The sequence below is a fragment of the Buteo buteo genome, chromosome 13, assembly GCF_964188355.1.
Source record: "Buteo buteo chromosome 13, bButBut1.hap1.1, whole genome shotgun sequence".
Classification (NCBI taxonomy): Eukaryota; Metazoa; Chordata; class Aves; order Accipitriformes; family Accipitridae; genus Buteo; species Buteo buteo.
Window position 1 is genome coordinate 19,526,947 of NC_134183.1, and position 25,223 is coordinate 19,552,169.

The 25,223-nt window shown below is 40.5% G+C and overlaps 1 protein-coding gene across 1 annotated transcript; it reads right to left on the reverse strand.

The window, feature by feature from the left end:
- Positions 1-530: 530 nt before the first annotated feature.
- Positions 531-24,439, reverse strand: SYNM (synemin). Its single transcript, XM_075045019.1, has 4 exons — positions 23,583-24,439; positions 17,332-17,456; positions 9,603-9,676; positions 531-8,077 (listed from the first exon to the last, which is right to left on the reverse strand). The coding sequence occupies exons 1-4, from the start codon at positions 24,366-24,368 to the stop codon at positions 4,257-4,259; spliced, it is 4,806 nt and encodes a 1,601-aa protein (XP_074901120.1). The 5' UTR covers positions 24,369-24,439; the 3' UTR covers positions 531-4,256.
- Between the last annotated feature and the right edge of the window lie 784 nt (positions 24,440-25,223).

Genomic DNA, 25,223 nt, shown 5'->3' on the forward strand with positions numbered 1-25,223 from the left:
GCATGATATTTTCTTCATTACAAACAAAGTCTGTGGTTAAAGAGAAAAATAAACTTCACAGCATAGAGAGAGGTACCATTTTAAAAAATTACATATATACTTCTCCATTGAAAGTCTAAACACGCATAAAAAGATTTTCTTTGCTAGCAAAGGGTAAAAGTTAAGACTTACCTTGGTCAAATCCCAGGATCCAAAGAAGACTATGATGCTGGCAACTCCAGGAGTTCCACCTTCTGTGTTGTTTTATACTGCTTCTCCCACTACCAGCTGTTGAACTCAAGAACCACTGCTTGTCCACCCGTTTTGTGTGTAGGCACAATAAAGAATATGTTGTGTTTTGCCATCATTTCTATTATCAATGTGAAAGAGGTATGCTTTTGCTGGAATGAAAAATTATGTTCATTCTTTGAACTGAAGTTAACTCATCAGTCTGAGAGGCCTTAGAGCAAGGCATTTATAGACATGAAGTCCTTCTTCTTTGACAACGCAGCCTTAAAAACATCAGACAGGAAGAAAGAGAAACATCTGCATTGATTTTGATTGTTTAATACTCAAGAGTGAAAAAGTGTAAAATCACAAAGCTTATACCACCACAAAAATGCAGTTTCATTACAAATGACCAAAACACAAGCTGCCTGCAAAGTTTCACACAGCTGACATCAATAAACCCAGTTTCAACATTCTTACTGTCTTTTTAAACACCTGCTATGCACAAACATCAGTCATTACAGAGTTCTAGGTCTCTCACACATCTTTCTTTATATTCTATGCTATATTTGCTTTCTAGACCTGTGGTTTACACATTTGGAAAACTGCCCCACTTCTGATCTATATCAGCATATAAATACATAGGTTTTACCTCCCAAATTACTGAATCTATTTTAAAAGCATTTTGTTTAATCCAAACTCAGCAGTAAAGTTCTCTTTTGTATTTAATGAAAAGCATAACTTATATGAGTAAGCTTCAGAAGTGCATGCTGACTGAGGTTGTATCACCAATCCTTTCAGCCATAGGTTATAATACTTACGCAGAACGTGATCACATAGGGTGAGTTTATACATCAGACAGGAGGTTTTATTTGCTCTTACTTAGTAATGCATGTACCTACGGCCCTGATTCTGCAAATGCAACCATTAGGCCTGCAGGATGTGATTGTCCACCTAACTACATTTTGTTGCCTGAAGGTAGTATTATCCAAAAACTATTATCATTATGTCAAAATGTCTCAGGTTAAGAACTCAATGGAAAATGGGCTGCTTACACAAACATTTTTAAAACTTAAACCCTTGTTACATGAGATATCTTTGTTTTTACAGCCCAAAAATATTTATGCAAAGGAACTGTGCATACATTTAAATGTTATGCTAATCACATTCCCAGTTCCCTACAATAAACTAACTTTCCAACAGTTGATTAAAATCCTGATCTTAAATAGAACTAAAGAAACTACACAGAACAAATTTTTCCCTCCTGACAATCAAAACGGAAATATATCTTGGTATAACCTACTACCTCAAAAAGTGATGCATAAAGGAGCTGTTGTTGCCTCAGTGGAAGCAATACTGATTTTTTTTCTCCTTCAGTACTAAGGCCATCTACATTTTGAGATTCACTTGCTTCTTACTGGTTTATTCCTTCATCTGACATTATAATCCTCTGAGCAGGTGAAAATAAACGTAACAGTGTTGGTATAGTTATTCTTAAGGAGCATGTCTGTCTACAAGATTCCACAAGGTATCAATACATGGGTTTGACCTTGTAAGTAGCTTTTTTGTTGGTTACAAAATACATTTTCTGCAGATATTCTTATATCTGTTTTACAGAGAATGTTTAAGTTTCAGCTTAGAATAAAACTTCAAGAAAACTGGTTTTTTTAACTCTGCTGCTTATTACAGACCTGACTTCTTCCTTTATGCAGTTGTTTAATACTTGAAGTACAGAATCTGATTGCTTACAGTTAGGCATCTAGCTGGAAAACTTTGGCTTATACACAATTATTAAAATAAATACAGACATGTTACCATCTTTAAAATCATAGGGTCAGCTAAGGAAACAAAAGCATAGAATGATAGAAGTGTTAAAATTAATAACACCCTATTTATAAATGGAAGCACAAGATCTTTTGGGGGCACATATGAATAATTTTGAAAAAATATTATTATCTATTACACAGTGAACAGTATAAATAACCTTAGCATACATGCCTTTAGTGCTTCTACACACCTCAGTTTCCTATTCCTTTTCCAGCTGTTAGTTACACTTCCAATTTCAACAAATTATTTCATAGTACACAACTGAAAAACATCCAATCCCAAGTACCCTGGTACTCGTACTTATACAAAATGAGGAAAACATACAGAAAATTTTGCAGTGCTGACAAACCTCATGAATTAATCTTTGGAACATTAATAGCTTTGTACAATTTCAAACTTAGTAACTAAGGCACACAATGATTAAACTGTCCCATATCTGAAACAGCATGGTATGTCAGTCAGCATGGAGCTTCTCTTTAGCTTTGCATTTACATTCATATTATAAAGTAACAGTCAGTTTTGAAAAAAATCTAGCTTCTGTTAATATTAAGCAATCTGAAAAGTGACCAGCCATGCCAGACTAAGATAGTTTAACTGGATTCTGATATGGATTAGCACGCACAAAACTATGCTTACATAACCACATGGGGAAAAAAAAAAAATCTGAGTCAGCGACTACTGGACTGGCACAACATAGCCATCCAGATACAGGTGTGTTTCTACTCTGGAGCCGTGTGAAAGAGTGAGTGGTTGAGTGAATGTGCGCATGTGTGTGTGCATGTAAAAACAGCAGCTTCTCATTTGTATATCTTATTTCTCATATGTGTCCAGTATGGTATCTTCTTACCCCAGTGACAAAAATATTTTGGCTGCTATTTTTGCTTCTACTAGCACTGCACAGTTTAGTACAGTTAGTGGCACTGTCTTCTGATCTGGACTTTGGAGTCACTGAATTATAATTGTAAAGTTAAATTATGTCCTTCATTTAACCAATGTGCAATCCAAGTGAAATTAGCTTATTTTCAAATGATTTAAGTAGAAACCAACTTTGGCCTAAGGCAAATATTACAACCTGTAAAAAATAAAAAAAAAAAAGAAAAAAAAAGGAAAATTCAAATCTCAGGTTAGGTTTACAGGGCTAGTAATTGAAAAGGGCATCTTCTCATTTGTAAACAAAGGAAGGATTATCTGGAAATTACTCAACACACAATGATCGTAAGTGTCATCAATGCCATTTTTACAAGTTTTGTTCAGAACAAAACACTTATTAGCTAATTTCACTGTGTTAAGAAATCAGGCATTATCTAATAATGTTTGACACTTCACACTTACCTTTAGCATACCTAGTATCAAGGTAACCCATATACTGCAAAATAAGTTTATGTTATTAGTGTACATAGCCACTGAACCTGTAAAGAGTTCTCCTTACTTCAGTGGAAATACTATCCAGTGTATTTTTTAAATTTATTTTATTTTTAAAGGTATTAAATGTACTACTGCCTAACCATAAAAATCACTGTTTCTCATTAGGAATACTGTGAGAAATTCTTGCTTCAGTGTTACCTCTTTCTTTTTTGCACTGCACTTTAGCTATACAGATAATACCATTTTTGTCAATTCTTGCTATGCTTAGTTTGATCCTACAGAAATGTATTTTTTTTATAGCTGTAATAACTGTATCTTAAAACATTTTAATTAGGTGTTGTATCTAAGTACTCAGAAATGGAACTGAAAATCAGCTACCTACCATCCTCATTAGTCTTATAGTCTGTTATATTTGTGGTCAGTAGCTTGAGATTTAAAATAGAATTGCTGAATATTTTAGTAACCAAGTACAATACAGTATTAAAAAAAAATGGAAAAGTCCTATTCAAGCACACACTTATTAATTGACCTGCTATAAAACAAACAAAAAAATATAATCCTTTGAATTCCCCAGTAGCAAATTCCTGTCTCTATGGGTGGAAAAATCTGAAATTATTGGACGCAGGTCTCTGAGGAAAACATACTAATAGCATGATTTCTCCCCAAAATTAAATTTCCAATAAAGCAAAAAGTGTGCTGATTAGGTAGAGGCTTACATTCAATACCTCTCAGTCCACTATTAATAATCTAAATAGTTTGAGTGTTTCCCCATCCCTTTTTTTTAGCTTTTTAAAAAAGAAAGATAACCAAAAATATGTATAAACAAATTGCTAAGTAGACTTCATTAAAGAGTCCTTTCAGAACCACTGTCCATCATTATCATCATCCTCTTCCTCCTCATGGTCCAGATAAAGAAGAGCGACTTTCTTTTCATCAGAAATAACTGACCTTTGGTCTACCATTCTTTGCAACTGTACAGTTTTATCAAAAAAGGACCTTTCCACTACCTTTTCACCATGATCTTGAGAAAAACTGGAGAGAACATAGCCTCTTCTTTGATTTTCATCTTCTACAATCTGGTCACTTTCAACTACAATCTGTGACTGACCAACAGAAGGGTCTTGCTTATTGGATATGAGCATTGTTGCTTGCTGTTCTCCACTTTTTACTGTAGATATTCCACCCGTATTGGAAACATCCATTTGAAAAGTAAAAGATGTTTCCTTGGGTCCTACTTTAAAATGCTTTACAGACCTACTGCTCTCAGATGACTCTTCTGTTTGTGAAAGATCTTCCAGCGTTTCAGAAATAGGTCTTGTAAAGATTATTTGCTCAGCATGAGTTTCTACAGGACTTATTTTAACATGCCTGAAAGATCTATTGATATCTGAGCTTCCTTCATTCTCTGAAAGATGTCCTTTGTTAATGAGCTCTGGAGTTTCAGAGAGGGAGCCCTGATATCTGATTTGTTCAGTGGTTTTAACTCCCACTTGACCTAGTCTAACACGCTTTATTGAGCCTTCTGAAAGAGTCTGGTCTTCCAGTTCACTGATTTCTGTGTGCTCAGAGATGGGCCCCTGGTAGATGATTTCTTCAGCTGTCATAAACTGTTGGGGACCCAACTGAATGTGTCTGACTGAACTTTCTGTCTCTGAGAAGTCTCCAGTGTCACTGACCTCCACTTTACCGGAGATTGGTCCTTCAAAGATAACTTGCTCAGTATGAATCTCTTTTGGACCTAATCTAAAGTGCCTTATTGATCTGCTGACATCCTCAGACCCTTCTGTCTGAGAAAGGTTACCTGAGCTATTGAGCTCCAGAGAGTCTGACGCAGACCCTTCAAAAGAGACTTCTTCAGTTACTTGCCTTGATCCTACTGTGACATGTCTGGTGGACCTGTTGAAGTCTGTTGAAAACTTATGGGAAAGATTTCCAGAATCAATCTCTTCTACAGTTGTAGTAATAGGGCCTGTATAAATTACTTCTTCTGTTGTTTGGATTTCTTTAGGACCCAGTTTAAAATGCTTCACAGATTGGCTAAACTCTGATGATCCTTCTGTCTGAACAATATCTTCTGTAGCACTGAGCTCCAGCATTTCAGAACCAGGCCCTTCATATACTATCTGCTCAAATCTCTGAACTTCTGCTGGACCAACCTTAATATGCCTTATGGATTTGGTCTCATCAGTTGATTGTGGTGAGTGAGAGACTTCTCCAAAATCTGCAGTTTCCAAAACCGAACTGCGATAAATAACTTTTTCAGTGGTATGATACCCTGCGCCACCACTCCTCCTCATTGTGGATGAGTTATAGATTTCTTGATCAGCCAGAGGTGTGTATTTATCACTGTGGGAAGAAACATCTACTTCTATATTGCTTCTACCATCAACAACTCTCTCCGAGCTCCCTTTTTTCAGGGAATGCAATGTTGCCTTCTCCTTCTCACTTGCAATTACTTCACCAAGCTGAGCTACATCAAATTCATCAGTATTAAGTGTCTGTGACAGATTGACTTCAGCAACAATTGTTACCAAGCCACCCTGCTCCGTTTGATCAACTTTTTTGATATCAAATTCTAAGCTACTAGAGTCAGCTTGATTTTCTTTTGTTAATGCAGACAGCTCCCCTTTCACACTTTCTGGGAGACTGCCCTCCAACTGCTCCAAAGCTTCCTTCAATTGATGTTTAGGGTCCTTTGTTTCCTTTGATAAAAGCCCTTTTATTGAAGTCTGAAATTCATGGGGAATTTTAATTTCCTTTTCAATAACAATGGATTCAACATGGGATGTTTCAGCTTCAGGATACTCTTTTAAAATATGGGCACTTGCTTCCTCCCCTACCACTTGATATGTTTCCTCTGGAGAGCTTACACCTTCATGTCTCTTACTTTGTGTGCCTTGCAAAAATTCATCTTGCCAAGAGTATTTAATAGTCGATTCTTCTTCTATATGAATTTGCCCATATACTGAGTCATTGTCTTTTTCATTAATAATAGGATGATCATCAGGAACAGATACAAAATATTTTTGTTCAGTAGGTGAGTCATCTTCCCCAGTTACTTCTTCCACGTGAGTGAAACTCTCAGGGCGTTGTTTCTTCTTTTTAACATCTTCATATGTGAATGTTACGTTTTGTTCCTCCTCATCACCATAACGCCTCTCTCTCTCTGGGAACGTATCTTCCACTTCCTCTACTTCAAAAGGTGTTGAAAAATCAGTCCTTTCATCAGTGGCATAATCCAGTGGCTCCTCTACAATCTCAACATTAACAGACATGTTCTTTCTGCCTTCATTTCCTTTCAGGCCATGATGTACTATTTCTTCTATCTCCTCTTTGGAAGGAGCTCCCTCAAGACCCTCTTGAACCACTTTTCTAACATCCTGAGTTGATAGACCTCTTTCGTCAGCTTCATCAGAAATATCTATATTTTCTTGAACTTGAGATTGCACTGTGATCTCAGTCTTTATTTTCCCATCATCTGGTTGTTCTTTCTTATTAAAATAGGTCACTTTCATGTCTGTTGATATCTGTGAACTAGGAGACTGCGTAAAACTTTTAAGAATGTCAGCAACAATATTCTCTGCTATATTTTCAGTTGACAGAGCTCCCATTTTATGACTTCTGTCACTAATTTGCTTTTCATCTTTCAGACTGGATTCTGCTTCCAAAATACTCACTTTGTGAATTTCAGCAGGCTTAGTTACATGGTTGTCCGTTTCTCTTCTTGTCGAAGTTTTAAAACTTTCTAACCTTATTTCTTTATTACTCTGAGATTCTTTGTCGGGAGCAGGCATTTCAAGGCTGATAGGTATCTCAATTACTTCTTTGCTTCTTGATTCCAAGGTCACATTTGTATCCTTTTTGGTTGATTCACTTTTCCAAGTTCTTGCATTAGAAATATCAGTCCCTGATAACGTCTGGTTAATGACTTCCTCGTGGATATATTTTTTCTGCTCAGTTTTCCTTCCAAAATCAACACTTCTTTCTTCTAGAAAAGGTTTCTCATCTGTTTTCTTTTTCTCATCCTTTGTTTGTTTCTCTAGCTTATCTTTTTCTTTCAGCAGAGATTTTTTCTCTTCAGTTGGTTTGCTGCCTCCTCTTTTTTCTTTTAGCATCGTCCAAGTTTCAATTTTGGTTTCTTCATATTTAGATGGTTTAAAATTGGTATTCAGCTCATAAGTTGGAAATTTAGTGAAGCTTGGTTTTGTTCTTATGTTTTCAGAAATCCCTGGCTTCGTGTCAGGCTTGTGGTCCTTGCCTGATCTTTCAGCATGTGCTGATTCTTTTGAAAAAGATACTGTGGATGAAGTTGTAACTTCTGTTTTCTTTCTTTCTGGAATTATCTTTTGCTGCGTTTCAGTGTTTTTCCAGCTGCTGTAGGCTGGAGTAAATGTTCTTAAATCTTTGTGGTCTGTTACAATCCTTTCATCCTTTGTAACAGTTGTTGAAGGGCGATATATTGAACCAAGTACCTCTCTTCCGAAAGCTCTTCCACTAGCTGTTATCTGTGATCCAGCCTGTGTTGATTGAGCTGAATAACGTGCAGAACTGCTAGTATTCATCACTGGCATTCTATGTCTTGTGTCAGTGATCCTGATAGCTGGTGAAGCTTTATTTCCATTTCTTTCTCGGTAAGCAGAATAAGTATCAGTGTAGTTATATGACGTGTTTATAATACCTGCAAAAAGAGCATAGGTAACCAAATATTAAAATAATGGCTTGTGTTTAATATAAAATAGAGGCATGAGCTAAGAAATTTTATACTAAATTTTTTAAAGAAATAATGGCTTCGTTTTCAGTGGAGCTTTGTTAAAACATTCCTGTAGGTTTTGCATGATAATTAAATCTATGCATAAATTATATTAAAACTGAAAGCAAAGTTTTTTACTAAGTTGCAAGTTCTTGCTGATTCTACCTGTTGTGAGCTACTGGGTGTTATGGAATTTACTTAAGAATTACACCTTTTGTATTTGTATTAATGCTCATTTACATTTACAACTTCTTATTAAATAATGTATGTTAATATCCTAGGCTTGATTTTTTGCTTCAAGAAACTTTCAAAATGGCCTGAAGTTTCGCAGTTCCCATTGAGAATTAATGGCATACCTGCCACCACAAACTGGAAATTTAAAACATAAACACAACTCTTCATAGCCACAAGGTACAACAAGGGTGAGAAATAAAGAACCTTTTAGGCTATATCTATACAATTTAATAAAATGTACCAGGAATCATTGTCTGGCTCTAAAACCAACCAGCACTGCACAACTCAAATCTCCTACTCCTAAAAAGCTAGCCACATCTCCTCTGACTTTGGTAGTGTTTCCTGGTCTGTGGTAACCACTAAATATGCCTGAGCATTGTCTGCAAAAGTACTGGCTAGTCCAGATCAAAACTGTGCCACAGACAGTGCTAACAATTTACCAGCATAGGCAATTCTATGTCAGCATTTCAGCTTAGGCCCTAGTCTGTTTAATTTACTACTACAGATGCCACCTTCAAATCTCTTCTGGGACTACTGTCTATGATAGTCTGATGATTTTAAGAACATACATTGTTAAACTCAGGAGTATTATCGAGACTAATTCTGTTATTAATAACAGTGGCCATAACAGTCAGATTGAAGGTCCATCTTATCTAGTATCCTGTTTACAGTGACCAACAGTAGATACATAGGGAAGAGTATAAGAACAGGGCAAGTAAATAGTGATACTTCCCTGGTATACTCTCACAGCCTCCAGAGATTTGCAGCTCCTAAGATAGAAACGGTATCTTTATGTTTAGTAAGTCTTTGATTTTTCTTTCATTACTCACTAAAACTTCTCTTTAAACCCACATAAACTTTTTAACACTCACAATGCTTCATGATGGTGAATTCCACAGTTTTAACTACATGTTTAGTTAAATACCTCTTGCTTTATACTTCAAAACTCTCTTAAGACCTATGGGCATTCAAAAGTTCTTGCACCATTAGAGCTATGAAACATCACTCCCTATTTACCTTCTCCACTTAAGTCATGATTTTATAAATTATCTCATAAAGAATAGCTCTATGTTGATTTAAAATATTAACACTCAAAGCCAATTCAATATTCATTTTGCAATACACTCGCAAAAAGTATTCTTCAGGAATACAACTACACCATAGTTTCCAGTCATATTTAATTTCATTCAACATTCATTTTTTAATATTCATTTTTTACCTTGAGGCAATTTCCCTGTATGCTGATCTCTCCATGTAATAATCCACTGGTTGCTCTCCCCTTCTAACAAAGCTCTGCAAAACACATAAAAAGGCATTCCAATAAAATATTGGGAAAATAATAGTAATATTTAAAATTTTTAAGTCTTAGAAACAATTACCCTGCAGTTGGGTCAAATTCTGAGGGTTTTTCACACACATATTTTTATTACTGGGAATGAGAAATCCTTAGCATCTTCCAGACTCTTTGTTTGCAGAGTCCAGTTCGTGAGAACAATGCAATAATCTTACAGTAGGTGACAGCAGCAGACATAATACAGTTGTATATCAAATCTTCCACATTAGCCAACATACTGCTTTCTGACATAGACAAGATCCACTGATTTCCACTATGGATTCATACAAGCTAGCAAATTTTTCCAGAATGATGATCTTATAACAGAGTTAGGAGAAAACAAAGCCACGCTAAACTTACTAGATATTCAGTAAAGCTTTCTCAGAGAAACATGTGGTGACATTTTATAAAGAAAAGGCAAAAAAAGAAAAAAATATTTGCAAGCAAATAGTCAGCAGCTTTCCTGCTGGTAATACAGTACTAAAGGTGTTGTTGCAGTGCGATATATGAAGGAACTGTTACAGCCAGGATTTGTAAGTTCTATCCTTTTCAAATGAAAATTGAAGGAAAGTATTACTTCTCCTGTCAAACACTGGCTAGTGCTAGAGGAAACAACTTACAGTATTAAAGTAACTGTTCTTAGTTCCTATTCAATTGGAAATCAACACAACGTATTTTACAAGAAAGGGCTAGGAAAATGCTTTGTGACAGAAACTGCTTGGTTTCTTTTAAAGATATCTCTGTTTGTCCCCTCTGTTCCTCAGCCTTCCATTCATCATTTTTTGCAGTGACTCTCTAATAGCTTCCATAGTTCCAGGAAGCTAGCAATTCCACAGGACTATTGTGGTCAAGGCTTCCTCTTGTTGACCAACCAAGACATCATGTTAGCTGAGCAGCAATTGATCAGAAATGGACAGGACACCAATTTGCTTACGTTTACATTATGGAACTTGGATTACTACAAGCAAATAGCAGAAGCAGGCAAACTGTTGATAATCTGCTTCATAATTTCATTTACTACCTATTCTTGGTGTGCTGATGCACAGAATAGAAACTCTTTGAATTGCCTCTTCTAGGCTGGTGACACACATTACTTGTTCTTGGAGACATTATACCCAGCTGATTGCTTGAGAACACTGGCTATCCTTCCTTTACGCTAAACTTGGTTCCCTATGCAGCATGCACGTACAAGGACCATACTCCCTCAAGACCCATCTGACAGCAGCCACAGGCTTGTTCTATTCCTGCATAAGGTTACTACCCTATATTTTCTCCTTTCTACAGTGGTGGAAAATACTCCAGAGGTACATTTCTCACAGAGATTAGCACAACTGAGGGGCAAAACATTTTCAGGAGTAATTGCTTTGCATTAAGAATATTCAAGTAGGCACACAATACTTTTGTCCTCAGGGGTGGGGGAGGGGGGGAAGGCGTGCAGTGCGGCAGGTGGGGCAACTAAATGCATTCTCTAGAATTACTCAGCTGCTCTAAAAAAAATAAAATTGTTGACTTCTTCCATATACCAAATACAAAAAGTAGATATTAAAAAAGTAGATATTAAGGTGATCTTATTCAGTTCTAGAATTTTTAGAGATGGTTATCCAGTAAGACCGAGTCTCAGAATTCCTGATAAATTCTCTGGAAATCTTTGTGTGCTTTCCTTCCCTCCTGCTGTCCACATGCTTGTACTGTCTGACATAAAATATGTTCAGCCATTTTTCAAAAAAAAAAGACAGTTTGTCCCTTTTCTGCTTTTGCAGGGCAACAAGCTATGTTATCCCCCCAAAAAGTGCTCAACTGCAGCATTCTGGTGCAACAGCCTAGAAATTCTATGGCAGGTTTTTTCAATATGCAACAGAATGCTATCATCAGTACAGTAACTTTGGTGGTTTTATATTCACTTCTACTAGTGAGATATCTGTTTCATCACTTCCAGTTTTGGAAATGCCAGATGTTTTGCACTGATAACACACAGCTGCAACATGAAAGTTGTCAAGAGTAAGGCTGGAGGATTATGATAGCCAAGGCTTCTGACTTCCAGGAGCGGGAGCTGAAAGCAGTTTAGGGTTGTGGTATAAACACATTTGCTGGGCATTTCTGTGAAAACTAACAAAGCAGACATTTTAAATGTCACCTGTAGATTTCACACTTCACATGACTGATCACTGTGGACATTTTATGCTTCTTTTGGTTTCTGACTGCCTCTAGATTCGGTAGGACAATGCTACATCAGCAAAATACCATTAGTAAGGTTTTCTTTGCAATCATGGATTTGCCTAGATTCAGAAGAAAAGCCAAGTTAGTATTACCTAACATATTTACAGGTCATTTTCCCCCTTAAAACAGGCTCAGATGGATACCTTTACTTCTTTGTTAATCAAAAAAACAAAGTAAAAGCAATTTGTCTTCCTCTGTGTTAAGAGAGGCTTTGTAGGAATTAGATGACTTCAACACATACAGAGAATGTTCCCAAGACCAAACATCTGAGCTGACAGAGCTAGTGAGTGCCAAACAAATTGCTCAGATATACACGTGCTAGAGAAGCTGGCAGTGACGTTGCAGAGAGATATCAAGGAGCTGGCAATGAAAGTGTTAACCATGACGAAGGAAACTAGGAATGTGGGTAGTTTGACTTAAGGATTTCTGGCTGCTGTTAAAACAACAGTTGTTCAGTTGCTGCAGCAACGTATGAAGTCACTAAAAATAAGTTCCAAGAGGTAACTGTATATGGCAAAGGGCAACAGCACACAGAAAACTGGATCTGAAATATTACTACTGAAAATATGTTGTATTCAAAAATGAAAAGGCAAAGCTTCGTGAAACCTTTATAAAACGGGACAGTGAATCAGTGTTTTACTGTACACAGTTCATAGTATGTAGGTCCTCAAGCTTATCAGATAAACAAGAAAATGTTAAACTGACTTTGGCTTAATAAACTAGCATGAGAAACTGTAGTGTAATGTCCTGAGCACTGGCTTGGAAGTCAGCAAACTCAGGGTATGTTCCTCAGCTCCACCATAGCTTCAGTTTATGCAAGTCATTTTGCTTCTCTGTTCCTTTACATGCTTTTGTAATACTAATAATTTAAACTATAACCTCTTCATGGTGAGGACTGCTTTTAAACTTAAACTGCCTGAAGAACAGGGTGTTAATCTCAACTATATGAACTCTTAAGTATTCACAGTAATAACAAAAAACATTCCTCCAAGCAGCACTTCTAAAAAATAACCATGTCAGCTACTTCCTGGAAATCAGATCCCAAATGACATGTACACATTGTGTTAACACTTAGTTTAAGTGTTGCCAGAAAATATTCCAACTGCACCTTTAACTCGTTTCGTTATTAATGTCATTTATCTAAAGTTAGCAGCGACACGCTAGTCAGCCTGAAGACCTGCAGTGTGCTGGATAACAACAGAAATAACTAGTCCATGTAAGTAGGTGGATGAGATAAACTAGTTGGGGTAGGGAGAGAAAAGTTACCAAAAACAAAAGGATGCAGTGCAAATGTTATCATGGTCATTCACAACAGCAATGACTTTGTTTCAACTACAGAAACCCAAAATCTCAGATGGGGCAGGTAGCCAGCAGGCTGTAAAAATTCATCCTCTCTATCCTTGGTATTTGGCAAGAAGTTACAAAAAACCAAAACCTCTCAAGGAAGTGGACTGGAAGAAGAATTTTTAGGGGTAAAGGCCACTCCACGTTTTTTTTCCATCATGGGATGGGAGGACAAGCACTGTGTGAAGAACAGCAGGTAACTGACTGCATGTTAAATCCCCTGGGTGTAGAAAACTCAGAATGTTCTCAAAATGAAACAAATACAGGAATAGGACATATTGGATGGTATAAGTTGTGAACAGGAAATAATGAAACTGACTGAAAAAGCTGTGGTGAGCAGCTGAGGAGGCCTTAATGCTGCTGATGATTTCTTGAGAGGAAGGCATGGAAAGTGTCAGAAATATTGATGTAGGAAACCAACCGAAGGAGGATTGTAAAGTATGCCTGGCAAGTGTATTAACAGATCCTGACAATGACCGTGACAAAAAAAGAAAGGGAGAGGGGGAAGTTTTGTAGCCTCCACTGCTTAAAGATGCAGGGTGGTAACCTAGAAGAGAACATTTCCATGAACTAGGATTTCAAAGGAAAATGTTTTACCCTTCAGCAACAACTTATTTTAGAGAGGAGAGAAAAACTACTTAACCTATGGTGGACGCTCTGGGCAGCCTCTGCTATTGGAAGAGAAGCAGCTTCTGATAGCTGAAGAGAAAGGCTTGATAGTGAATCCGATCCTAGGCAGATTTCCTATCTCCTTTTAAAATTAAGAGTCTTGCACAGTGAATAATTCACCAGTTCTCTCTGGAAATAAAACTTAAGCATAGTCTAAGTAGTTGCAGTTTTGCAGGATTCCAAGAACACACAACAAAACTGCAAGACATGTGATAAGTATTTACTTCACTGGTGAAAAAGGATTGCGAATGAAGATTCCCATGAGTGTAACTTCATAAAGCCACATAAGACATATATTTCACTTCCTGAGTGAGCCTCAGCTCCCAGCGCAGGAAGGGTGAGCAGAATTGGAGAGGAAGTACCCTTCGTCCTTCGGGAAGGGTGTTCCTTGCAACAATGATCCTTCTTGCCAGTCCAGGAGCAATGTTGACTAACGGAAAGAACTGGCTTTAAAACAGGACCTGTAGGAGTTGTAAAACAAAGAGAAAATACAGGGTGGGAGGTACAAAGAAAGCTAGAAAAAGTAGACTAGATACCACACCCTTAACCTATAATGGCAGGGGGAGAGGACGTGCCAAGGCCCTCATGGAAACTTCTCAATGGAAAGTTCAGGATGTTGAACCAAGTATGAATAGGTGCCTTTTGTTTCCAATACGCATAAGCAAGGGTATATGCCAACATCCTTCATGAAAACAAACAAGCTGGCTTCACATGCCCTGGTTGTCACAGATAAAAAGACCTGGGCAAGGAACAGGATTTGAAAAAGTACACAGATGAGCAGGCCTGAATTCTTTTACTAGACAGCTTACTAACTGGATCCATATTGATTCCCTCCCACAGCAGTGTTGATAAAGGCATACAGTGGGAAAGGCATTATCTTCTTAAGTGAAGGGCGAATAATAAGAAACGAGGAATAGGTAAAAACGTATAAATGTTAGAAAAAAAAATAAAATCACTTTTCAGCTACTGATATTTTAGAAGAATTTTGTTTGCAGGCATTAGATAGCATGTTTTCTGATCTGTAGCAAGGCCCATTTCTCTGCTTTCATCTGTAGATCTTTTTCAGTAGGTAGATGCTCATTTGTCCACTGAAGTCTGCCTTGCCAACGCAATCGATGATACAAGTTGAATTCACTACAATCAGATGAAGAAACCCTACTGGCTAAGGAGCTTCTTAACTGGGCAGCAAACACATGCTGCAGGTGATGCTGAATTGGCCTCCTTTCATTAATGAGGGCAGGGAATCCTTAGGCAAACCAATAATGCTCAGATAATCAGTGATACGACCTCTGGAGAAGTTCCAGAATTAAATGGGCTTACAAGGTTTCACAGAGCAGAAGCACTGATGGTTCACTTACTAACTAAGAGCGTGTCCACTGGGCATTGTCATTCCTACTTCTGGATGAAAACAATTCTGATAATTCTGTTATTGTGAATGTGCTAATCCCATTTTGCAGATGAATAAACCGAGGGAGAAAGTTTAAGTGACAACAGTAAAAGTCAACATCAGAGCTAGGATTACATTTAGAAGAATCACATGTTTTAGCAAAGTTAACAGATTTAACACACACAGATAAGGATCACAACTGGCTACCATTTCCACGGTTTCTCTGCTACTAGTAATGCTCCAGACACTACTGGCTTTCCAAGGATCACAGAGATCCCACTCCACCAACAAACATCCAGGTACTGTTGCTAACCAGTTGACTGCAAAGTACTTGTCCCACATACTGCTTGTGATTTCATCTTGTCTAGAAGCCAGCCTTGGTCTGTACCTCATAGCATACAATACTCGAGGTGTCTTGAACAGACCATTTTTGCTCTTAGATGGACTACTGGTTTTGCTCTTTGATGGACTACAGACATCCTTTGCTCACTAGTCTGTAATCAAGCTACTCAGAAGTTACTCTTTCAAGCTCCTCATATTTTCAGTTATGCAACTGCAATTAAATTTCATTTTTATCAGTGAAGCTTTAGTCTACACATTTCACCCATAATTCAGCTGGTACCATCTTTATCCAGACTTAATGCTTATTGGTTCATAGCAATGTTACATGCTTAGAACGTAGTGTTAACACTTTAGGACACAGAAGCTTATATCATATATAACTGGTAATACCACTGTCTGTTTAAACAGGCTGAATATGAATAACGCACACCATATAGACAAACTAATGATGGAGGCATACTCCTTAAAAAGAATACAAAAGTAGGCTGACATTAAATTTCTGCAAATTATTACCTTGCTCAATAAGATGGCACTTCTCTGAAGATCAGTATCTCAATTAAATTTATTGAAAATATTGTGCTAGTTGTAGAAAAAAACATTACCTTTAAAATAAGTTAGTATCTTCCTCCAGTTTATAGCTTTTGGTTGGTTTGGGTTTTTTCCCTTCTGAATAGCTTTTATGCCATGTGCCAACTGACACATCATGATTCTCCAGACAGAATTACTCTGGCTTTTCAACCCCACAGCTACTAAGTAGCTAGAGAGATATACAGTACTGAAGATTCACTAGCAGAGATGTTTGCTGATATGTCACACCTGATGCAAACATGTTTCCATAACAAATCAAGGATGGAGAAAGCCAGGATTTAATCAAACAGACTTTTCTGTTATCTTCCCACTATCCTACAACTGAAACAAGAATGGGAGACTCGCTACTTATATCAATGCTGCAGGTGGACACATATTTAAACAATGAAACATGCCATATAAGTTGACGATGGCAACTACACTACCTCATGTTTTATTGATTGCAATTTAGGGATACTGGCTTTTCAACTTGTAATCAAATATTGCGTTAACAATTCACATCAATTTGATACCAACTTGACCAGCACTAAGAAGGTTTCTTACATATCACTGTATTTGTACAAAGTTAATAGGATGCCTATGGATTATATTGGCTTCTCTAACGTGTTGTTCTGGGGACGGAGGAATAGAATGAATTACTACCAGAGATACTTTTGCTCGAGTGATCAAATTCCAGTCATCTTTGCCCACTAGTAATTCTTATCGGTATTACTAATGAATAGCAGTATCTTACTGTTCTTAGAGTTTTCCCAGAGATCTCGGACAACTCCACATGTATTAGCAGCTTTCTGAAGGAGTGTTATCTTCTTTTCACAGACAGCACAGTAAAGCACAGAACGGCATGGTGACCCATGTCACAGAACAAGCCAACAGCTAAAAACTGGCATGAGGAGTCCATTCACACTATTTAACAAACCGCAGTACATAAAAGGAGTCTTGATCTGAGACTCTAAAAGTAGCTGTGTGTATTTTAAATGCTGGAAAGATGATGTATGGGGCTCCCATATCTATAAAAAGAGATTAAAATTATCCTCCGATTAGACAATTGAGTGTGACTGCAATTCTTACCTGTAAGTTTCAATTTCAAGGATAAGGCCTGCTTTCACCTGCAGTAGTTCTTGGTAGTCCTTCAGGTAATCTGTGATTGACATGGTCAGGAACTGCTTTTCTTCTTCTAAGGCATCGATTATCCTCTAAACAGAAATGTTGATTTTTAGTTTTGAACCAACATAAAAATCTGTACACTTGAATGCCTAATAACTTAAAATTCTTAATTAAAAAAATAAGCTGAAAGAACAATAAATCAGTATGTTCCATTGCTTCAAAAACCAGAAGAAATCAGCTCTACGACCTTCCCATATACAATCTGAAATACATTGTTACTGAAGCAGAGTTTTATGCTAAGATTTCATTTTATGCCTTACTAAGCTAGTTAAATATTTCAGTAAAACCCATTCAGATGCCCTGTACAAAAGTTATCACATACACATAGCAAGGAAAATGCACTCCTTTATAAATGTGACTTAAATGTGACTCCTTTTGTCATTTTAAGAGCATAGACGTACATGCCTAAATCATACTTGAGATGAGGAATTTCAGCAATTTGCTTTGCCATGAGAACCTGGCCTGTTTTTCTTTATCAGTATTTTCAGTTCCATAGACATGTGGGTCCAAATCAGTTTTTGGATTCTAGCATCAGGAGATATTCATAGTGCCTAGAGGGTGAAGGATGAACCTCCAGCGGTTCCTTCAAGCCAGGTTTTCTACAGTATTTGGACACCTGCTTCATAGTCCACCCAACTTTGTCCTAACTGCTACTCAAGATATACAAGGGATTGTTCATTTTCATCTTGATAACTAAATATAACTTTTTACCTTCATAGGTGTGTGCATGTATGGGAGGAGTGTAGTTATAGGACAATTGACTTGAGAGCAGCAGCAGCACTGATGAGATAGTAGGTAAGGCCTGTCCACCTTTCTTTAAGAAGTTTTGGAAATGGAGAAAGGGACTGATGAGCAGAAAAATACCAAAGTCCAAAATTATCTAAATTTGAACATACTCTGAAATACTAAATGGAAGATTAAATACTGAAAACTGTACACAACAGAAAAAGCTATGAAGACTTATGCAAAAGAACATTAAGACTTGATTTAGACGAAGACAACTGACTCTCATGCTCTTGAAAAGAACACTGCAGAAATAAGTGCTTTAATCACTGGTGTTACCTCTCACATGAAGGGCAAATTGCCATCTTCCAGAAAATAAGCCCTCCCATGATAATTGAGAGGAGCTTGTTCAGTACAGACTCAGAACTGAAAGTATCAGTATTACCTGTTCAGTATGGTTCTTAATGGTTTCCTCACTGTGGATAGAATCTACTAACCCAGATCAATCCTCCTCAGCCAGCAGATTGATGCTAACCGAAATGCTATAGATTACACTTTGTTCTGGGGCTGGGAAGACAGAAATTAAATCTCAGCAAAGGCCTGATTCTATTTTGTTCATATCACTCTGCACTATGCAAGGACACTGAACTGTCATTTACAGAGCAAAATCTCATACACATGTACAGCACTGAACAGGAATTCATGACAGCGTATTTTAGATTGCATCCTAACAAATGCTTTGCAATACAAACTGGAAAGTCAAGACACTGATAGTCTAGTTTTAAAAAATTCAAATTACATCATTTACACGCAGCAACGTTCAAGTATCACAGTATGAGGAATAGCATAAAAATGAAGATACAGCAGGGGACTCCCCAGGTTGGTTAATGCCATTATAATATCCTAGGCAGAAGTAAGGTTTAAGAACTAAGAATATGAAGTGCTGGCATTTTAAACATTAATAGTCTTTTTTTCTTTTTTTCTTTTCTTTTTGAGTAAAAGTAAAAAAAAGCTTTATGAAGGAAGCTGCCTGTATATTCATATACATGTGGGTATATCTCTCTATATAACACATGTTAATCTATTTCTTCATTTGCACTTGCAGCTCTTGTTAAATGATTACACTGATGTTTTCTTTGACATGACAAACCTTGCCTACAGTCTTCAGTGTACCTAAAACTTCCTTTTTATGGCAGAAGACAAATCATATCTGTATATCTGAAAAAAAGCACGATCAGCCATCCAACAGCCTCATCCAGACTGCAGTAGAGGTAACATCCCATATGGTCATGCACAGCAGCAAGCAGAACCGCTGACCTTTAGCAGCTCTGAGGCAACAATCCTGTTCAAGAACTGACATAATGGAAAATCCCAAAATGAGAAGGGAAGAAAAGTGCCAGGCCCTGCTTTTAAAAGCAACAGGCTATCAACCAAGAATGGACAGGGTATTGACGGAACCAGAGGAGTCAGCAAAAGGAGCAAAAGACAAGAAAAACTGATCTCTATGGGACCAACCCGTAAAGGTGGCAAGAGCTCTGATACAAAACATGAAGTGACTCAGGCATTTGTGGCCTCCTCATACACATACATGCATATATTAAAAAGAGCTTCACAATGCACAGGTCTTGCTGCAGTCCCAGATGAATCTATACAGGGAATCTGTACACCGGACTACAGAGTCTGTGGAGCTCTGAAAGACTGGGGATATTCACACCCATCTAAAGACATAGGAACTTCAGTTTGTCACCACCAAGTTCTATAGCCTGGGTTTGAAAAGCCACCTAGATTCTACCTGATGGATTGGTAAAGCACTTGGGAATGATTACCATATGGGGCTACGTAACTCAGCCAGCTGTGTAATAGTTCGAAAGGAATTCATTCCAACGGGAGCAGACATCGCATAGACTGGACAGCAGACAGCCAGTCATCTAGCTCTCCAGTCACTGATGCTTAAACATAATGTGGAGGACAATTGGTCTTAAGTACCATTTCCAAGTACGCCAAAAAGTACAGAAACCACTTTGGCCAAGTTCAGGAGATTGCAAGATGGCAAACTTCCATTTTGCAAAAGGTAACCTGTATTGTTGCAGCTGTGTTTGCATCACACAGGACTTTCTTGGAAAGATTTCTTTCTTAACCACATCAATCTCATGCCCCCCACAAATCCAGCTGATGTCCTGCTAGAACTCAGTAACTCAATAGAAGTGATTTCCTTTCTCACCCTTCAGATATTCCTTTCCAGGCAGCAGCGGGAAATTTTAGCAGGGCAGTAGAGGGAGAAGAATTTACTTGGGTTGTCCAAGCTGCACCTACTCAGGGAATAAAGAGAAGATCCCTGGTACTATCTACCAATCCCACAGCTCATTCAGTTGCTCGGCAAGGGAAGAACTGACACTCTGCACTTAGCTGGCTAGAAACTGGTACACAAGAAAATGCATATGACATTGATATTTTCATTTGACAAGATGTTTTCTTCTTTTCTGGAGCTCACAACACTGACACAGGAACTGATCCTAAACCCACTGCATTAGTGAAAAATGTCTCATTTCAAAGCAGCAGGATGAGCCATGGCCATTTTTACATCCAAAAAACACAGGGCTTTCTCAAATCACGTAAGTACTGTCACAGCACACAACTAAAATTATGGAAGTAAGAGACATACTGAGTTCATCCCTTTAGCACCCAGGATCAGTGAAAATTTTCCAAACAATGTATGACTTACAGCTTGCCTGGTTCAGCTAAATTATAACTCCAAATACATACTTCTGTTTAACACTGCTGAAAGCTTTCGTGAGGATAAGGACAGTGCAGAAGGCATGGATGGACATATAAGGCGACTGGATGATATATGGAAAATATGAATAAATCCAATTGTCATTGCAGCTGCAATGAACAATAATCACTTGACTTAAATCTGTACAGACATATCATTTCTATGTGACACTTTACAGTAAATAAGCATGGAATGGGTGGTCTTTAAAGACTAGTTTAAAATCCATGCTGAACATACTTTTGCCAATAACAGAAATAATGAGGGAGGGGAAAAAAAGCTTTGATCACAAGAACAAAACCCGAAACAGCTGCTTCTACGCATTCTATAATTTTTGGATGCGAGCAAAAGATATTTTATTTCTCATGTACAGTAGACTGGCCACTGGAAAAGGCCTTTCTCATTAGAAACCAAACATTTTAAATATGAAACCATTCAGAAATTATAAACCTTGTGATATAATTTTCACCAGAATTTAAATATTATCTAGATATATATTCAAAGATAAGACACCTCACGTGTTTTCAAGTTGGCTATCAAAGCACTTTTTTCTTCTTGTATTACTAAGATTTGAAGCTATTGTTCCTGTAAAATCCAAAGTACGCCAAATGCTTGTGAAAGTAAACCAGAAGATTGTTATGTTGATAGCAAAATAACAATCCATTTTTTAGTACTGAATCAGGACAATTCAGGGGCATGCTTTGATTTTGATTATCTGACTTCTACAACGGGCTGGTCTGTCTCCACTTGCTCTTCTGAATAAAATTCTTTAAAAATACAGCCAGATACAGAGACAACACACCAGTATAAAAACACCTTGCTGAGTTGAAAGAAAGAGTTAGGTATCTGAACACATCCATTCTAACTGGCTTTAGAAGAAAAACTTGTAGCATGGATAGGGAGCTATACAAAATGCTCTTATTAAAATAACACCATATTTAAAGGTTTTCAATTTGAGCAATGATGATGGAAGATCAATGAAATTTTCATTATAAATCCCTAATAACAAATATAGACAGCAAGGAGGACATATTTTGGAAATTGAAATAACTTTAAATATTAGTAGGCTTAAGTACATTTATATAAACTTATACACCCTAAAAACAAGGGAAAAAAAAAGAGGGGTTTTTTCTCCTTACATTTTCACCTGGCTTTGACTGATAGATAGATTTAATTAATGAGGATTTACATATAACATCTTCTTCTAAAGCTTTGGAAATGTTTACATACGTGATTGGAAGAATGAATTGTCCTGTCAAAAATGAAAAAATAATAATATTTAAAAGTTAAAAGCCTTTCTGATTACTTCTTACATACCTCATCTGCCTCAGTTCACAGCATCTGCAAACTATGCAACTTGCAAACAATCTAGCAATGTACAAAAACCAGACGCACACAGAGCAACAGGTCCCAGTCCTTTCCCAATTGCCAGCATCTCCGTAATCTACCACGGCTGTCGGACACAATGCAATTCAGACAAACACTGAGCTCCAGCAGAGTGTTAATAAAAGGCCTAGCAATGAACAAAAGAAATGTTGCCCTCAGGAAATCGATCGATGGTCTGGATGATCTAATATGTGCTCTCCACTCTAAATTTGATGAACTGATATTTTGCTGTTCCGGTAGTTGGCAGATCTGTTCACAAGCACAGGGTCATTATATATCGTTATGCCAAACGTTACTCTGACAGCAAGCAAGTTCTCAGCTACAGATGCTATAACCCTCTGTTTAACACCAAACATCCACCTCAAACAGATACCAGTCACCTACATCGTTGAAGTTTTATTTAAAAAATCTGCCCTGCTCACTGCCTGTAGCACAGCAACAAGTCTTCCTGGGGCCCTGGAGCTTTTCTCTAGGCTCGGGGCCCACAGGGGCGTGTGTAAGGCAGGAAGAAAATTCAGATAATTTCTCTGATCACGACAGGTCAGCCTCAAGTCTCAGGCTAGAAGGGGAGCTTCATGTCCCACCGCACAGGGACTCGGTGCATCTGCTCCTAGGGACCGCTCCACGTCCCATCTGCTTAATGCCAACCTGAGCCGGAGCCCTGGCAAGCCCGCGCGCCAGCTCCATGCTCTTGGGCACTTGCCAAGGGCAGGTTGGGAAGGGAGCACCTGTCACCAGGAGGATGTCCTCGGGGTCACCGTCTCCCTTTTGATCCCCACCCTTCGCACCCAGCTCTTCCCAAACGGAGCAGGGGGTCTCACAGGGACTCCCTGCTCCACCCAGAGAAGGGCTCAGCAGCAACAAGCTCTTGCTGGGCCACCTCCTCTTCCAGCCTGGGGAAATCCTACTTGCAGGGAGGCAAAGCGAGGCGCGGAAGCCCTGGCCCACTCAGGGTCGGAGGGGTTTAGGCAACTTCCCGCCGCAGAGGGAGCGGGAGGGATGGGAGTTAGCCTACGGGAGCGGAGTGCCAGGGTCGTGGGAAATGACACCTCGCGGAGGGCCAGGGCTGAAGGGAAAACGCGAGCGGGAGGGCGGAAAGAGACCCGGAGGAGCGCCAACACGAGCACCGCGGCGGGGGAAGGAAGCGGCACGGCTAGAGTGTCCCGGCAAGGAGGGCTGGGAGAGGCTCGGGACCGGGGAGGGGGGGGGGGGGGGGGGGGGGCGACGGCGGCCGGGGGCCCGCCCGAGCCGGCGGCGGCGGGGCGCTGCCACGCACCTGGTACTCCTCCACCTCGGCGCCGTGGCGGTCCTGCATGGCGAGCAGCTCCAGCTCCAGCCGCTCCCGGAGCCCGCACAGCTCCTGGCCCTGGCGGTGGAGGTCGTCCAGGTGCTGGCGGCACTGCCGGCTCTCCTCCCGCAGGAGCTCCAGGCTCTCCCGGCCCCGCCGCGCCTCCTGCTCCTGCAGCACCTGGATCTGCTCCTGGTAGCGCAGCAGGGTCTCCCGGCAGCTCTGGCCGAGCAGCATCTCGTAGGTCTCCTCCAGCTCCTCCAGGCTCAGCCCGGCCAAGGGGGGCGGCAAGGCGGCCAGGTCCATCCGCAGCTCCCGCATCTCCACCGCCTCCCGCCGCTGCCGCTCCGCCAGGTGCCCGTGCTCGGCCCGCAGCCGCAGCAGCAGCTCCTCCAGGGCGACGCACTCGCTCCGCAGCCGCTCCAGCAGCTCCCGCTGCCCGGCCAGCTCGGGCTCCAGGCGGCGCCGCATCGCCAGCACCTCGGCGCCCAGCAGCTGCAGCTGCTCCAGCTCCCGCCGCAGCCCGTCCCGCTCCCGCTCCGCCTCCAGCTTCGCCCGACTCAGCTCCTCCAGCTGCAGGCGCAGCCAGGCCAGCTCCTGCTCGGGCACCCGGAGCCCGACCAGCTCCCGCTCCCGCAGCTCCGCCAGCTCCCGCGCCAGAAAGCGGTTCTCCTCCTCCAGGTCCCGCACGCGGGACACGAAGACCCGCAGCCGGGAGTTGAGCTCCTGCAGCTCCCTCTTCTCGTCCCATCCCGCTTCCCAGCGCCGCCACATCTTGCCCGGGACGCGGGGTCGGGGCCGCGGTGGCCCCCCGGGCGACGGGCGCTGCGCAGCTGCCGCCTCGCCGCGGGGCTCTGAGCGCCGCGACCGCCGCCGGCCCGGCCCGGCCCCGCCAGGCCCCGCCCCACGGAGCGCCCTGCCCCGCCCCCGCCCCCGCGCCGCTGCCCTGCGGCGCCCCCTGCCGGGCTCGTGGCGCCTCCCGCCAAGTTGCCGCGAGGGGGACGCCAAAGTCGCGCCCGGGGAACAGACCCCGCTCTTAGGGAACAGACCCCGCCTAGGGAGCGAACCCCGCTTTTAGGGAGCGAACCCCGCTCAGGGAACAGACCTCGCTTAGAGAGTGAACCCTGCCTAGGGAGCGAACCCCACTTTGGGAACAGACCCCGCTCTTAGGGAACAGACCCCGCTTTTAGGGAACAGACCCCGCTTAGGGAACAGACCTCACTCACGGAGTGAAACCCGCCTAGGGAGCGAACCCCCGCCTAGGGAACAGACCCCGCTTTTAGGGAGCGAACCCCACTTAGGGAACAGACCCCGCTTTTAGGGAACAGACCCCACCTAGGGAGCAAACCCCGCTTAGGGAACAGACCCCGCTTTTAGGGAGCGAACCCCGCTTTTAGGGAACAGACCCCGCCTAGGGAGCAAACCCCACTTAGGGAACAGACCCCGCTTAGAGAGTGAACCCCATCTAGGGAGCAAACTCCGCTTAGGGAACTGACCCTGCTTTTAGGGATTGAACCCCACTTAGGGAACAGACCCCGCTTAGAGAGTAAACCCCGCCTAGGGAGCGAACCCTCCTTTGGGAACAGACCTCACTCTAGGGAGCAGACCCTGCTCCGGGAGCCCAGCACC

What these genes read in the sequence shown, in the direction of transcription:
- SYNM (XM_075045019.1), bottom strand. Translation starts at nt 24,368, where the DNA reads ATGTGGCGGCGCTGGGAAGCGGGATGGGACGAGAAGAGGGAGCTGCAG. An exon ending in CCGAGGTGGAGGAGTACCAG is followed by an intron (nt 17,457 to 23,582) that starts GTGCGTGGCAGC and finishes ATTTCTGTTTAG; the next exon opens with AGGATAATCGATGCCTTAGA. An exon ending in CTTGAAATTGAAACTTACAG is followed by an intron (nt 9,677 to 17,331) that starts GTAAGAATTGCA and finishes TGTGTTTTGCAG; the next exon opens with AGCTTTGTTAGAAGGGGAGA.